Consider the following 16,980-nt stretch of genomic DNA (forward strand, 5'->3'; position numbering starts at 1 on the left):
CTTACCTGCTGCAGATCTTTAAGCAAACACTACCCCATCTCCGAAGGAATGCCACCCAGCAGGCTCAGCAGCCTGATGCTGGCTGGGCTAAACAAGACTCCAGGGAACACGTGATGCTTGGGCATAGTTGGAAGAGAATTTGTTCAGCAGCTGCTCTAAAAGAAAGCTTTTCTTCAAGTAAGCTGTGAAGGTCCTAAGTGCAGCGAGTGCTCTTAAACCAACCGTGGTTAAAAACTAAAATTGTGAAGACAGTTAGAAATGATCAAACTAAACTGACTCAAAGGAGTAACTGTTAAAAGCAGCTTTAATAAAACTTGTAGTGACTCAGGAAATCAAAGGTTTTATACCATAAAAGGTTTTTGGTAGCAGATTAAGCCAAAGTGCCTTTTAAGGGAAGGCTGCTGCTGCTTGAGGCTAAGAATATATTTAAAGACTCTCTATCTGAAACCTTTTAACATTACAACACCATTGCCATGTCACCATAACTTCTCACAGGTGATACAGGCAAACAGAAAATGATAAAACAATCTCTATAGAATGCAATCCCCAAGAAGAAATATATTACAATTTTTGGGGAATATAATCCCCAGGAAGAAAAAAAATACATATATTACAGAAAGTATTCCCACTTATTAAGTTTTGCATTTTAAAGATAGAATATCCCCTTGCCAAAACAAAAAAAAAAACAAAAAGAAAAAGGCAAACTGTACACATTCATTTCACCCTTAGCTACGGAGAGTAGCTAATCGTGACTGCATTGCTTCAATATCTTCTTCCTCATCAACAGCAGCAGCAGCAGCTCCCATGGGTTCTGGCTCGGGAAGAGCGTCTGTGACTTTACTGGGTGCTTTACCCAAGGCCCCTGTGAACAACAGAAAAAGGCTCCTTAGTATGCATTAATTCTCAAGAGTGACAACTCTCAGGTGCATTTATTTTAAATAATCCAGCCAGTCATTTTTAGTTGAGATAACATGCAAGAACTGTTTGACTTTATAAGCCCTGGGGTGAAGACAGCCCCCCCCCCCCCACTGATGGCTCTGCACCACTTTTTAAGGTCTTGTCACTGGCCCAATGAGGCAGCATGTGGCAGCCTCCTGGCTGATACTGTTCCAGTACGAAAACAATTCTGTGCCCCAGCAAGAGGGGCTACAGCTGCTGGTGAGCCAGGGAGGAAAGTGCCCCTCTTCCCTTCTCTTTCCCCTAACAGACATAGCACCCAGCTTCTCCTGCCCACACCCTCTCTTGGATGCAAGAAGCAAAGCTGGATGGGACAAGTTGCAGAGGATGGGTGTAGCCAGCAGAGGTCACGAGGTTAGGAGCTGAGGAACTTTGCTTTTTGTTTTTACAGCTGAGCACAACTCCACTGATTATACAAATTCAGACAAGAGAACTGAGTGTTCTACGCATTAACTCTAACTAAAAAGGTAAAAAAAAATAGCTTTATAAAATTTATGCTGGAAGTCATTCTTTTTTATTCGATGACTAACTCAGGCACTGTAACAGCATTTTACAGTCAGGAATCCTAACACAGCCTAAAAATTGAGGCAATGAAGTTGAGTGGATTGCCTGTCTTCATTAATAATATATACATCTACTCAAAAATATCAGATCCATCTTGTTAAGACAAGCCCCTGTACAGACAAAACACCGACTTAAAGCCCGAGTCAGAACTGAGCAGACAGCAGTCAACGTTTTATTTATCCTTTATTGAACCTAATGGGCATTTTTCAGCCCTGAGAAAGCTGTCTGTCAGTTTTTGGGAGTGCTCTTTGCCTATCAGCAAAGCCAAAGACACTACAGAGAGATTGCAACTGTTAAAGCAGACTATATGAAGGTTTAAATTGCTGTGTCTTGCTACTTAAAACAGCAGGAGCAAGACACTGCCCTCTGCAGAGATGCACAAACTTACCGGCTGTTATTTCAAAGAGGATTTTATCAATTTCCATCTCTGCCTCTTCTTCCATTTCCTCTTGATCTTCCATGCTTTCAAAAGTATCCTCTAGCATTTCTTCAATAATGCCAGCCTAGGCACAAACAAAACGGCAGCACGTGATGCCCCTCTCCCTGAACTGGGTTTTTTTACCCTCCTGCTTTTCAAGATTAGGTTATGCCAGTCCAGGCATTTAGTTACTCCAGTAGGCCTGCTACTTGCTTGCTGCTCTAGCTTTTCAGAGCAAGGCTGTTCTGCCGCATGAGGTTGGCCAACACGCTTGCATGCTCCTCAAGCACGTGTCTGTTCAAACGGTGCACAGGAACAGTGGTAGGAAAATTAAGGACTAACCATGCATGTTCTCATATTCACCCCCCCACCCCGCAAGCTATTACTGGTGTTGCTTGTCTAAAAACTTGTAACCAAGGTTGCTCAGTCTGCCTTCACAGATGCAGCTGTAATTTGCAAGGTTCAGTAATCAAACGTTGTATAACGTTCTGTAAAATTAATGTCTGACATAAGCTTCCTTTATTTCTACCTACATTTAAAAACAATCCTATACAGGGCGTGCAACCTAAGTATGGCCAAATTGAGAGAGTTGAGCTGGTTTGACCTTTTAAACAATGGAATAGGGGGAGGGGAAGGTGGTTTTGGCAGTTGAAAAGAAAATAACTACCATACAGAAGTAGAATACTTGAAATCAGAGCTATTTTTTCTGTTTGTAAGATGGAAACACTACTCTAGTGTGTCGTTCACAAAATTTTCTTTTGTGAATGAAGAAAATTCATTCTCCCTCAGAACAGACTTGAGTTCAGCAATTCAGGCAGTCACTGGGGCACAAGCATGAGTCCTGCTTTGAGCCTTGGTCTCCCCCAAGTCCTTGCAACTAGGATCACCAAACCATGGGAACTGGTCTTACTCCTTCCATCTTCCACCTGACAGGCTTTTTCTGCTGCAAGCTTTACACCGAACATGCTGCAGGTATCGCTGCTTCAAAGGGTTTTTTTTTCCCCTCCCACACACTTGCTGGGAACTTGCCAGCTATTAACGCGCTATTTCTTTCCCTTTTTATTATTTATTAACCCCAACGTTACAATAAACCTGAGCTGTCTGACACACAGGCCATCTAAGAGGGTGCACAGCACTGCAGCACACAGGACAACCTCCCCCCTCTTGTTTACCCAAGTCTTACTTATGCTGCAGATCTTACCTTCATCATCTCCTTGGACAATTCTCTCATTGTTGCTTGAATTTCTGGGATTTTTACTAGATTTTGCATAGCTTTCATCACTTCTGTGCTCTTCTGCAGTGAACCTGCTACTCTGAGAACAGCTGTGAATAAGAAATACAGAAAAGCTTGAACAATCCCTGCATCATGGAAAGCTGAGAAACTACATCCTCCCTACGTGGAGGGGAGAAAAATTATGTTTAGGCAATATTGCTTAGAAAACGGACATCCTGCTTTTTTTTAAATTCTTGCCTACCTTCCTGGAAAAGCTAAACTCCAATCCACCTCAGAAAAACTAAATTTCTAGCAAAGATACTGGTCACATATGATTAACTGCAGCAATCCAGAGTCCCTGCAAAGAGATGTCAACCCACGAGCACCCGATTCATAGAAGAGATCTATAAGGAGCTCCTGCTTGTGCTTCTCGGCAGCCAGAAATCTGACTGAAGCATTCACACATGGTTCCTTCACTAATTCTTGACACAGGTCAGGCTGAGCCAACAGCTGGTCAGTACCTGCCTTTGGCCCTGCTCCCCGCTCTGATCTCTTGGCTTAGTCCTTAGGCTGAACTCCAGCTGGCTCCCCAGGGGGCCAGACTTCCCTGCTGCTCTCCTGTCCCTCTGTACCACCTAGCACCCAAGGGTGCTTGGGTACACGAAACAGATCCCCCGCGACGCTTTGGCCTGTGGCTCTTTTGCAGAGCAATACTGATTTCCCTCCCTCCCCCTGCATACTACTTAAATACACCCTCCTCCTCAACGGAGCTGGTCAGAGTCAATCTGGCAAGAAATCGTGCAGAAAGCCTATTACAGCAGGAGATTTTCACGTGGGTAAGGGAGGAACATGCTAGCACTGAGGAAGCACAGAGGATCAGGTAGGGTTTGCAGAGAACCAGGTGTTAAGCCAAATTCTGTGATTCATCCACAGCAAGGAAATCAATCCCTTGCCCCACATCTCCACTTAACACTACATGTCCTAAGACTCCTACTAGAGAAACAATAATAATTTACTAGATGAAAGGAATTCTGCTGAAGGAAACAAACCTCGCTTTATAGAGCGTATCAGAATCAGTAACAGACGGGTCTCTCCGACTCTGCGTAAGGATACAGGGACGGGAGGCACGTATTCCCACCGCACAGGAGCACAGGCTGAAAACGTGCCCCTGAGAGCTTAGAAGCGAGCTCTGTTTCAGAGCAGGTGATTCTCACCTCACCACATCCCTCGGGCTTGAAGGGGGCTGTTCAGTTACCCGATGAAGGGCTAATCCCACAGACCCAGCAAGGATCTGAGGAACGACGAGGGAGGAGGGACCCTGGGAAGCTAATCGGCAAAAGTGGAGCGGTCAGACTGCCACCGAGTGCTGGATGGGAAACCCACCCACAGCGCTCAACGGGGAAACTCTCTGCAGACCGAAGGGGGGGGCTGTACTGCCTACACGGGTACAGGACTCATGAGATGCAGGCGAAAGGGCATTTTTGGACCAAGCAAGACTTATTATGGGATGTTTCAAGGGGATTGCAGGAATGTGAGGGAACACGAGAAACTTATTATGGGAAAACGGAGGGAAAAGGGGATAAACACAGCTGGTCCATATGCTTGATCCTTGCAGTCTATCCCATAGTCTTTTAAATCCTTTTTCTGCCTTCTGAATGGATGCATTCTCTATTTTGAGCATGTAGATGTGTGAACACCGGTACACTTCATGCTGAACTAGCCAGCGAGTAGGGTAAGAGGTCTGAGTACCAGCCACTGGATTGGGACCGCACAGCTCAGGGGCTCACAGGTCCAGGTGCCAGCAACTGGGGCAAATGAGGTGTTTGGGGCCAGCTGTGGGAGAGCTGGCCAGCTTAGGCTGAGTTTCTAAGACCATCTGCTGGAGTGACCCATATAATACATGTGTGTGTATATATTTGTATGGATATATACATATATAAATGTATATTCCACTCGTAGTCCTCAGTCTCCATCAGCTGGAGAAGAACAGGATTGGGCCAACAGTGCTGTCTGTTTGTGCGAAAGCTCTTTGCGTGTGTGTGTATGTGCACGTGCATGCTTATGCGAGTGCTGGCAAAAGCACTGCCGAGGGTGTGAGTGCTCAGCTTCGCTGGACGTGGGGACACAAGAGCCGCAGCAGCCTCACCTCTACGGGGCTGGGATGGGAGGAAGTTCCCTGGGTCCGGAGGCCCCCTGGAATTAGCTACCTTTAACAACAGTAGGTCTGCTTCCAAATTCAAGCTCTCCCAACTTAACGGCTGCGTTTGACCTTGATTCTGGAAATGGAAACTCAGACCTCACCTCTAAAATTAGAGGAGTCATTGCGTTCGGAAACATGTTCTTACCAAGCTGGTTCTTCATCCCCATGAGAACAGAGTTCATGTGTGCTTTGGACGCGTAGAGTTTGCTTACAGCCTTTCGAGAGCGGATCAGCTCCTTTGCCAAGATCACACATACATCCTTCTGACCCTTTTTGGCAGCATCCTTTATTGATCGCTTCACCTTTTCCTCTTCTCTCTGAATATCTGAAGAATAGAAAAACCGGACACAGCAAATAGTCATAAGCTGCTAAGGATTTAGAAGAGAAACCAGTCTTTTGTTGGGTTGTACTTTCAATGCAAACAGAATTGTTTCTGCTTAATTTCAGATTCAATCTGGTACTGAAAGACCTTCTTCTAGGCTGATTTACAAGTTAACTGATTAATTCAGCTAAACATTAATAGCAAAATCCTCATTACTAAACATCCAGTTCTATTAATTTCCTTTGCAGTTACAGTACTCCAAATGATTTGCCAGGATATTACCGCAGGAAGCTCAGCTGAATAAGGTGAATTCTTAAGAAGCAGAAAAGGTTCCTGGAACACCAAAGCACGCAAGGATGATGAATACCTTATCTACAACTGCAGAACAACTCCTTGCTAGACTGATCTGTATCTGCTGCACTTCCCTTAGACCTTGTGCCGTAGTTCAGTGCAAAAACAGCTACGATGCCGGAAATGTCCACTTACCAGTGGAGACCGCCAGGAACCCGTGACCCTTACTCCTCAGTCTTTACACTGTGAATATGTACACTCATACATATGTACGTACATATAAATAAAAGGTCTGGTTTAAGGCTACTGTACCGATTTGCTATTTGCAAGACTCTCTTCCACGTTCATTACGAAATAGCTCCGCTTCGCCAGGAAGGAACGCAGTTGCCACAAGGAGTTTAAAACTAGCAGTTTCAGGAGAAAGACGGGGATTTTACTAGCCAAAATACTTAAGTGTCAGGCTTCAGGTTCAAAGCGTAACCCATCTGCCCAATCTGACGTGAATGCGAGGGCTGTCATGGGCAAAGCTGTCCTCACTGTTTCCAAATCCTGTAAAATGCATTTCTCCTGGTATTCCAGGTAGAAGATTTGTAGAAGGCACTCAGGTATCACACCGATCTCACAAATGCTAAAAGTTTTAGAAATACTCTCCCTTTTTTATTGCATTTATTTATTTTATAAAGAGTAGGCACTTACAAAGCCAATTGGTAAAGGAGTGTCCAAAAGTTTAAAGTGATTTCGTTTCAAATCACAGATTTGTTCACTATCGCCCCAAAATCTTCATCCTTGCAGACAGAATAATCACCCCCTCCATCAGGCGCTCATTAAGCCAAATCTGTACTTTAAAGAGCTGAGTACTTGAGTTTCTACTGCTCGTAATTTAACACACGTGCGCTAGCTGTGCATATAAACTTGCACATTCAAATTATACAGCCGTCTGCTGCCAAAGCTATGGATAACGTATCAGGGAAAACTAGTATGCTGGTAAATCTTTAAGCATAGCTTAAAACAGACCGTTCAAACTCTCCTAGCACACAGCTTCTTTCGCAGCTTTGATAAGAGCATACTAGAGTGCCTACTCCAGTAGGCACTCTACAGAACTACACAATATACTACACAAACGCCGAATAGTAGGATTTGAAATACACGTACACGACATAGGCTTCCTTAAATAACCTAGGTTTCTCTAGCAAATCTAAGAGAGCGTTCGCGCTTTTATCTTGTTAGATAATGCTGGCTGCGTACAGCAGAAGCCAGGTACCGGCAAAAGCTGATTAAGAGACTTGGGAACAAGTAGGAGCTAAATCAGCCCCTTCCTTCCCCTGACTCAGCAGTCAACTAGCCATTGATGAAACGTGGCTCAAAGTCGATCTGCAAGAAACTACTGCAAAGTAAATAAAAGATTCAAATAATAACGTTTATGGACATTTTACTGCAAAAAGTTGAAGGAAACGGCCACAAGAACAAGTGATTCCAGCAGTGGTTTTGCTCATGGTTTTTTGACTCCCACCAGGGAGAAGTTGTACCCAGGCAACAATCACAAGTGGACTTATTGCAAAATTAAAGGCATTAAAACACACTTTCTGGCACAGGCCCGACTTGGAGACTGCAGCAGAGATTCTCACGTGGTAGTGAGGAACCCTGTGCTCAGGGTGACTCACTCTGAATGTCATTCAGGGACATCTTTTCCTGCCAATCCAAGCAGGATGAGGACAAAGATGCCTGTAGGGCTGAAATTCTCTCAGAAGAACATACTCCTTGTTTCTCCCCCTACTAATATCTGCAGAAATGCCATGAGCTAGAAGACATCTGTATGTCAGATATGAGAGCAGGCCAAATCCTGGCATATCAGGACACGCAAGACAAACGGCTGAAGTGGTAAAATAGAGAACAGAAAGCACCAAAAGTAATCCGAAGGCTTTGGGCAAAACATTTGGCATTTAGAAGGCTCACGTTTCTCCTAGGTTATAACTGTTTTGCGGGCAGCATCCAGTCACCCGATTGCTGTTAAGGGCGGATTAACAAAATCGGCCAGCAGTAGGGAAAGGTGGTCAGTACAGCCTGGCTCTATGGCCAGCTCTGCCACCAAACGCAATGTGGTAAGATGCCAAAACACATACCTTGCTCAGGTCAAAGATTCTCTTTAAGTAGATTAGGAGATATAGCCCTACTTCTTAGGGGTGCCGAGAGGGCAGTGGTTATGATGGACGTTTACAGAACAGTCTAAGGTACTAGAGATGGATGATGCTAAAAATATATATATTTTTTATATATTAAAAAAAATATATATATATAAAACGCTCTAAGTCACAGGCTCCACATAGCCAGAAGAGACATCTGCAACAGAAATCTTCCTCAGTAACAGGATTCCTCGGTGGTACTGAGGAAGAATGACATTCGTTTTGTTAGACTGAAGACAAGCTCGAGTATTTTATTACTACCTCTGAACTGTCACCATGTGGCAGTATACTCGAGCAAGAGCTTTCGCTTACGGCACAAAGAGCAGAATGTGAGGTTAGCGACACAAACGTGCAAGAACGATGAACTTGGGCTTTCAGGGTGGATGCCAGGAACGCACCTTCAGTGAGACGAGGTCAGTACACTGCTCCCCGCCACTGGCGTGCGACACCGCTACAGAGCACAGCGCAGAGGTGCAAAAGCAGCCCAGAGCATGGGCGAGGGGGCTCCAGCTCCTCCCGTGAAAGGGTCAGTAAAGTACAAAGTTATTACATTACTCCAACTCTCAAAATCTGTTTCTGAAATCAGAAGGGACACTTGTCAACTCTTCAAATATCCAAGCCCTCACAAGCAAATTATACTAGATAAAAGTCATCACAACAAGAACAATCCAACGACAGATGGTTTGAAACAAAGTATTGCTATATTAGGAACTGTGCTAACTGCGTGAGCCAACTGTTCAAGCGATCCTAGCCCACTCAGTCAAACCCAGGTGGATTTGACTGCTGCTGTATCAAAACACACTTAGCACAGCCTTCCCAAGGGAAACTAAGACAGGTCCCACCTCAGCATCCTTACTCAAAGAATGCAGTGATTTCTTGGGTAAAAATCTCAGTTGAAAGGGCAAAACACAGCAGAACGCAGCAGGGTGAGGAAAAACCCTTCAGTGGCATGTGCCTCTCATCTTGTGGCAGCAGGCTGCTAGCTTGATAAATGTCCAGCAGTCCCGCATACTTCCGCATCTGTCACTTAGTAAGATGTCAAATCCTAGCACAATATGAGCACCACAAAGGTATTCTGTACTTGATTTTAGGGGGCACTCAGAATTGCAGATGGTTGGCGTTTAGTCTAAACACTTCAGTGTTAAATCGTATTTCTTTGAATGTAACACTTAAATACATATACACACACACACAGAGAACTATGACCACAACTAGATTTACATCCACATCAAGATATCAGACTAGTCTATAACCTGACATCTATATAGACCATGTTAAGTATACCCTTTATAAAGTTGAGAGAAAACCAAAATTTCAAAAAACCATCAACAGTGAACACGTGGACAGTTTGCTCCCATGAAACGTGTGATTTCTCAAACATACTTTGCTCACAGCATCAGAGCCTTACCACGTTTTTCAGTCGGTCTGTGCCTGATACAGCCACACAAACTGCCCTGGGGAATTCAAAACTACCCACAACCATAATAAACATCACTGTAGAGCACTCTTCCTGGAAGAGGCATAAACCCTGTCCTCATTTTCTAGATGAGAACAAAGACGGACTTTGTACCTCATGAGACTCGAGAGCATCTCCCTCCAATCAATTCATACAAATCTACAAGTGGGAGAAATTATGAACCGTGCCAGCTTATTCCAGAACTGTGGGCTGGGGGCGGAATGGGGGATGGAAAAGAAGTCAGAAGAGAGAGTCACTCAAAACAGGCATCCACCCAATAACCAAACGCTGATACGAAATACCTTTTACCAGCACATGCTATGGAGCAACATCCTGAGGGCAGGAAGAGGTTAGAAGGTAAAAAGGGAAAGATCAGAATCTAGCTCAAAACCTGTTTTCAGGTTCTGGGATGATGGGCAGAAGAAAAAGCAAGAAAAGTGAAATAACAGCAGTGTAGTATTAAGCAATCCCTCTGCTTCTCAAGACACCTCCAAAAGCGTCATGCCCATAATTTAATGGCAAAACACCCACTGAGTAAAGAAGAAGTCTCCACCTCTTTCTTCCGTTTGCCACTTCCTCAAGCTGACATGGAAGTTGCGTTCGTTTAGCATACAGACTTCAAGCCAGTACCTACCGCTGGAACTTTCTACACCTGGAATTATACACCGTACTGGTCCTGTTCATTAATTTGATGTAGATGAAGTTTGGATAATAAGTCCCATTTGATAAGATGTGTAAGAGCCTGAAGTCCTACTGGAAGCATATGACATCCAGGTTCTTGTGAAAATTTCACTTGGAGAACTTTAGGGAAAGGTCATTTTTATCCCAAAGACCAAGTCCTGCCCCAGGATCGCATTCTTCCTTTATTCCAGGTACAAAACGGTGCCCCAGGCTATTACATTTCAAAGTTCCTGCTCTCCTTCCCCCTCACCTTTTTTTAACAAACAAACAAAGTTGAAGGCCATGAGAGAAAGGAAAAAAAAAAGAAAACAAGAAAATAGAAGTACGAACCTCTGATCTGTCTATCAATCACTCGCATTTCTTTCCTTATCTTCAAGGACCATTCATTGACCTTAAAAAAGAGAAAGCAGGAGAGTTACTTGAAATTCCTGATTAAAAAACAAACCAAGCTATCCTTTTATGCAAATGAACGTGCCAATATCGAGAGAAGCACTTCAAAACCCACAAGCTTTAAGGTAGAAATTACATTTGAATAGTTTATTATTCAAATACAAAACAGTATTTCACAGATACCACCGACTATTGCAATACTCTTAACATCTAGACGAAAGGTTAAGGAGGAAGTGATCTGTGAATCAGAGACATTCATTGCCTCACTAACTTCCCACGCCCCAGCTGATCAGATGTCACTGCGCAGAGGGAACTGGCCTCTGGGGATTTCACCATAAAATAGAAACTTTGGCACAAGATAACAGCACTGAGAATCCCATTACCCCAGAGCACACAAGCACTGAAGAGTTTCCAGTGGAAGGAACCCTAGGAGGTCTCCAGTCCAACCTCCTGCTCAAAGCAGGGCTAACTTCAGAGTTCGGACAGGCTGCTCAGGACCTTCGAGTCCATCGAGTTTTGGTACTCTCCAAGGACAGGGAATTCACAACCACTCTGGGCATCTGTCCCAGCACTTAACCACTCTCGTGGTGAAGAACTTTCCTTATGTCCAAATAACATTCTCTTCTTGCAACTTGTGCTCGTTGCCTCTTTCCTTTTTGCTGGGCACACCCAAAAAACATCTGGTTCTGTCTTCAGTATAAACCCGCTACCAGCAGTGACAGACTCTGGATCCTTCCCCTTAACCTTCTCTTCTCCAGGCTAAAACAAGCCCAGGTCCCTCTGCCTCCCCTCACGTCGCGTGCTCTAATCCACTGACCATGTTGGCAGCCCTCTGCTGCACTCTCCCCAGTTTGCTGGCATCTCTCTCATACCGGGTGCCCAAAACAGGGCACTGTTTTGCAGACGTGGCCTCCTGAATGCCACATACGGTACAGTAACAGAATAAGCACTTCCCTCAACTCGATGACTTCACTTGGCTAATACAGCCCAGCACACAGTTTGACTACATCGCTGCGGAGGAACACCACTAACTTATGTTCATCTTGTTTCCATGGGAGCCCCAGGTCCCTTCCCGCAGAGCTGCCGCCCAGCTGGTCAGTCTCCAGCTGTCCCTCAGTACAGGGACGCCTCTGTCCATGCGCACAACTCCGAACGGCTGAACGTCGTGAGGTCCCTGCTGGCCCGCTCCTCTAGCTTGCTAAAGTCTCTCTGAACCACAGCTCTGCCCTCCAGCCTATCAAGTGCTCCTCCTTTCCTGCATTTGGTGGGGATCAAGTCCCAGCAGGTTTCCTTAATCCAAAATAAAGCCACCCCCCTGCATACTTTCCTCCTGGGACCTACTAAGATCGCTCTCTGCTCCTGCCTCCACCGGCACAGGGAGCTGAAGGAGGTGGGGAGCGCTGCTCGCCCCCAACCACCTCTCCGGTCGCAGCGATGTGAGACAGACAGCAGCTGCCAGATGCCCAGAGGAAAACTGGAAGCTCTTGGAGTGGGAAGGCAAGCAGAACAGAGAGGTGCTTTGCAAAACCAGAATCAAGAATCGGGAGATAATACTCGCACAGGAACACAGCACTAACTATTTTTAGAGCGCTGATACTACTATGGTTATGCCTATTCGTAAAATAGATTTTTCATGCTATCCAAAAACCCTCCAAGGATTAAGATGATCTCTAGTTCAAGGTTACACTTAAACACTGTATAGGCCCGTGCACGGGTCACTCAGGAAGTCCAGTTGGCTCTTTGAGTAGTTTCATACAAAAATCATCCTGATGTTTAAGTAAACAAGGTGTGTTTGCTTGGTTTTTTTTTTAATACAAAGAAAACGTGTTGTTTACCTAAATACACTTTGTAATAAAACTGTAGAAAGGAGTATTCTTCAGTTCAGCAGAATGCAAGCCAGATGCTTATACTTTTACTGGTCTCAATAGCAATGCTCCCAATCATGATGAACGCCACCGTATTTTGACTACAGAGCACTACCGCAATCTGAGCTGCCCCAGCACAAGGCCTGCTGCACAAAACAAAACGAGAAAAAAACCACATAGTTCTGTGTGCACACATCATAGGCGCTCCGAAGTTTTGACAGGATTTAGAAGGCTCCTTTTAGTAGAATCCTATTTTATTGCTAAAAAAAGAAACCCCAAAAAACTAAACCACAACAAAAAAAACAAGACGACTGCAGCCTCCTCTCTTGCTCTTCAGAGCACAGGATGGGGCAGAAAATTGCCTGTGGATGCAATCCTCAGCCTGCTAAGAGGCTGAGAGGGTCCCCCTTTGGAGTATGCCTACACTGGAGGGACGGGGGGGGGCAAGTATGGTAAGGCATGACTGAACTCCAGGCTGGCCAACTGTCAAGCGTCACACACAACATCCCCCAGAGACTTTTTTCTAAAGCCTGTATCCTAGAACAGGCCAACATTTACTAAGCATGCACGCAGAAGCGCAGGCAGCAACTGTCAAAATAACTACAGCAGGATTCACAGATTCCTACCTCTGAGATGCACAACAAAACCATTAAACCACGACCGGCAGCATGTTCTCAGCAATCCCTGATAACACTGACAGCAGGAAAATCCTTGATAGCTCATCTTTAATACTGCCCTGGCCTAACTCGCCTCACACCACGGGCCTCATGAACACAGAGCTGGGCCCTGGTCTTTCTGCTGCTCACCTACCTTGCTGTGTATAGGATGGAGAGAGGAGGGGGAAATCCCTTTGCCCCACCTCTAGAGGGGGAAGTAGGATCCTAAAGACAGGACCTCAACAGCACCCATCCATTATGTAACATCACAGAAGTCTTTCAGAATGCAATTTTTTAATGTATGTGAGAGCCACACAGCACAGCCACGTAGGGAAGTGGGCATTTCATTGTGACTATCAGAGGACTTTTCCATTTCGATTTAAATTCTGCATATAGACCACTGGATGCTTCCAGGTACATCACCCATAGCAATTCCTAAGGAAGCAAAAAAGCTCTATTGCTGCTCTCATTACAGGACAACAAGGGTACAGCTACAAACTGTGGCCTAACACAACCCAGAAGTAGTATTTCTGGGCACAGAAGCAGTTTGGCCAACTAAGCAAGGCTAATTGCCCCAGGCACACCGCCACGCTGATGCAGCTAGACTGCTTCCAGTTCTGACAAACACACGCGTCGTTCTCACGGCACCATACAGGAGAGTCCGCCAGCAAACACCAAGCCAAGTACGCTGAAATAAGCCGCTCCCGCTACAGGGGAGGTAAAGCACATTTTTAGCTCAATCGATTCAGACACGACATTAAACATTTAGAAGTCCCACTGACTTTAGACAGGCTGAAACGGATCGCTAATTCTTCACAAGATTTGAAGAAGTTTGCCTTGCATCGTTCAGTCAGCAGGTTCTCTCTCATTGAGCCTCATAATCCAAAGTGAATTAACGCCATCACAAAAAATCCCAGCCTCTGCCCACCGTCAGCCACCTCCTCTGGTGCTGGATGCTGACCAGGTTGCCATCTTTAGACCTGCTCAGGAACATATCTCATGTAGCAGTTGCTAGCCGATATGAGCTAAATGGTGCTGCTTCCCCACCACCTCCTAGTGAGGTGAAGAAACTCCTTCTTCCTCTTACTTCTGCAGCCGCACAGTTCAAGAGGAGGAAAGAAATTTCTTCCTATTGATGGGTTTGCCAGTACCTCTGTTATGGCTGGTCAAGTCACTGTGCTGGCCTGCCACCTCAAGAACGTCCTCATGACGGCAGGATGACCCAAGACATTCCTCCCTGCTCTTCAGACACACGTGTTTCATAGCGCCTTTGCAAGCTTTGCTGCCAACAGCTTGAAGGCGACACGCAGACATGCTGTCACCTATGACCCTGGAAGACACGACAGCTTTGTCAGTTATGGAAGGGGACCGAGGGGTCTGTCAGACATGAAGCAAGCGGAACCTGGCAGCACAGCATAAGCTCACTGTGCGAACAAAGCAACCGTCTGCTGCTTTAGGCCATCACCCGGAGCAGCAGTCTCCAAACCACATTTCTCTCCGTGACACCATCCAACACTGCTCGTGAACAGAGGAAATTATAACCAACCTGCGTACTGCTCGGCCACAGGTAGAGGAGCGGAGATCACGCAGTTGGAAGTACGTCATCTACCGCTACCAACCAGTAACTGCTGACGACGACCTGCTCCCCTAGGACTTAGCTGTTACGAAGGGGTAGGGAATATCTTCCACACCGCGCTTCTTCTAAGCCTTCACCTTTGGTATGCGTCACCTTCTGCTTTTTTGCTGCCTCTAACGTACCTGCTACTCGTCTCCCCCTCCCGCCCAACGGCAGATTTCTGATGGACACAAAACAAACCCCCCAGCGCACCCCTCGGGCCATCCCCGCCTTCGCGGCTGCCCTGGCCGCAGCCGCACGACGCCCCCCGCGCCCTCGGCCGGTTGTTTACAACGGAAAAGAGCTCACAGCGGGCCGAGGACGGCGGAGCTCCCCCCACCCTCGGCCCACGGCGGCCGGCCCCGGGCCAGGGAGGGTCGGGGAAGGGCGGGGAGCGGCGGGGAGGGGGGAGAACCGGGGCCGCCGTCGCCCTCGGACAGGCCGCGGGCCGGGCCCGGCCGCGCCGCAGCCCCCTCCCGGCGCCATGGCAACGGCGCGGCCGGGCCTTCGGACTGCCTGACGCACACTCACACAAACACACAATCACACACAATCACACACAATCACACACACAATCGCACACACAGACACACGCACACCCGCCCCGCGCGGCCTCACCATCTCCTTAGGCGGCTTCTCGGGGGTCTTCCCGAAGAGGCCCATGGCGGCGGCCGCGCCTCACCTCACGCCTTCTGACCCTTCCGGGTAGCCGTCCCCTCCCCACGCCACCAAAGGGCGGGGAGGCGCGGCGCGGCCGCGGCAGGTGACAGCGCGCAAGCGCCACTGGCCTCCACTGCGCATGCGGCGCTGGCCCGGACGGAGGGGCACAGGCCGCTCACTACGCATGCGCGCAGCAGCCCCCCAGCCCGCCGCGCTGGCACTGCGCATGCGCCGGGGGCCCGGTTGAGGCGGGAGCGGGCGTAGCACAGTGAGAAGGTTCCTGAAACTGCGTCGAGCGAGGCCTGAATCGCGCCAGTTTTGAAGCCTTTCCCTTGGCCAGCCCGCCGGAGGCCCGAAGAGAAAGAGAAGCAGCTGATAAAGAAGTACAGAGGCGGCACTGCCCGCCCTGCCCGGAGGGCTTCCGAGGCGAGGCCCGGCTGAGGGCCTGAGGCGCGCGAGGGTGCAAGGCCGCCCTGGGCGACGCGAGGCGCTTTACCAAGGGCGAGCGCAGTCCGGGCCAGCAAGGCAGGACAAGCAAGCGTCGAAGCCGCTGACCTTGCTACGGGCGCGGCCTTTTGTCTCTTCTCCCGTCTCTCAACTGCCAACACCCTGGGGGCAGGGCTGGCGGAGATTGTGCGCCCCATGGAAAATATTCCTCCTTGGATGGCTCTGCGCCTCCTGGCGCAGACGTTTCATGTCATAAATGTATCTAACTGCTTTTTCTTGCCTGTTGGGACTACCGATAGGCTGCCCTGGCTGCTGTGGATTTTGAAGCAGATGCATCTCCAGCAGCTGGATTATGGCAGCTTATGTAATGCAGACTAACAGGCAGACAGGAGGACACCAAATCTTCTGTTATGGCTATCAGCTGGTCAGACAGACATGCCCTCTGTTGCTCTTCTACTAATTAAACAGCAGTTTGTGTCACTTACAAAAAAATTTGACTGGCAGAGCAACTGAGATCGTTAAAAGTCGCCAGCCGAAAACAGGCACGTGCCACAGTTTGCAAGTAAAAAATGAACCTCACATTCTCTCACATAGAAGCTGCTTGGACCCAGCTTCACATTAAAAGGTTGGGTTTCCAGCAGCAGGGCTGTACTCCAGCAGCACGTGCTGCCTGGAGAACACGGTAACGCTTGAACCTCTCAGTTGCAGCGTTCTGCAGAACGCTCAGTTATCGGGGAAGAGGCGTCTCATGGCCGAAAGACTCCCCCGAAATATGCCTTTCGCATCCTAAGATTATACTATTGCCCTGCAGAGGAAACTTTCAGTCCTCTGGTTCAAGGGACGCAGCCCTGCTATTTGTCAAGCGTCGAACATCTCCCATCACCGTGTGTTTTACAAAGGTGGTTTTCTGTGCACCATGCTACATGGTGTGGTGTTCGTCAACACCTACATGTGATTAAATGGCTTGTGTTGTGCACGAGATCCTCCTTTCTACAGCAGCGTAGGTTACATTTGCTTCACATTTCCCGATTTTAATTCTTGTTTCTGGAGCTTAACAGGGTGGCA

The 16,980-nt window shown here is 47.3% G+C and overlaps 1 protein-coding gene across 3 annotated transcripts; it reads right to left on the minus strand.

The window, feature by feature from the left end:
- Positions 1-286: 286 nt before the first annotated feature.
- Positions 287-15,676, minus strand: CHMP3 (charged multivesicular body protein 3). 3 transcript variants are annotated; one of them, XM_068943725.1, is made up of 7 exons: positions 15,427-15,676; positions 12,508-12,683; positions 10,613-10,673; positions 5,498-5,677; positions 3,141-3,262; positions 1,910-2,024; positions 287-862 (listed from the first exon to the last, which is right to left on the minus strand). In XM_068943725.1, exons 3-7 carry the CDS (start codon positions 10,638-10,640, stop codon positions 726-728), a joined length of 582 nt encoding a protein of 193 aa, XP_068799826.1. In that variant the 5' UTR covers positions 10,641-10,673; positions 12,508-12,683; positions 15,427-15,676; the 3' UTR covers positions 287-725. The 3 variants fall into 3 exon arrangements, with proteins under 3 accessions (XP_068799826.1, XP_068799827.1, XP_068799825.1); XM_068943726.1 differs by lacking the exon at positions 12,508-12,683 and adding an exon at positions 14,345-14,523 and having other exon boundaries at positions 15,427-15,592; XM_068943724.1 differs by lacking the exon at positions 12,508-12,683 and having other exon boundaries at positions 15,427-15,671.
- Between the last annotated feature and the right edge of the window lie 1,304 nt (positions 15,677-16,980).

This window comes from Struthio camelus, chromosome 4 (genome assembly GCF_040807025.1).
Source record: "Struthio camelus isolate bStrCam1 chromosome 4, bStrCam1.hap1, whole genome shotgun sequence".
In the NCBI taxonomy this organism is placed as follows: Eukaryota; Metazoa; Chordata; class Aves; order Struthioniformes; family Struthionidae; genus Struthio; species Struthio camelus.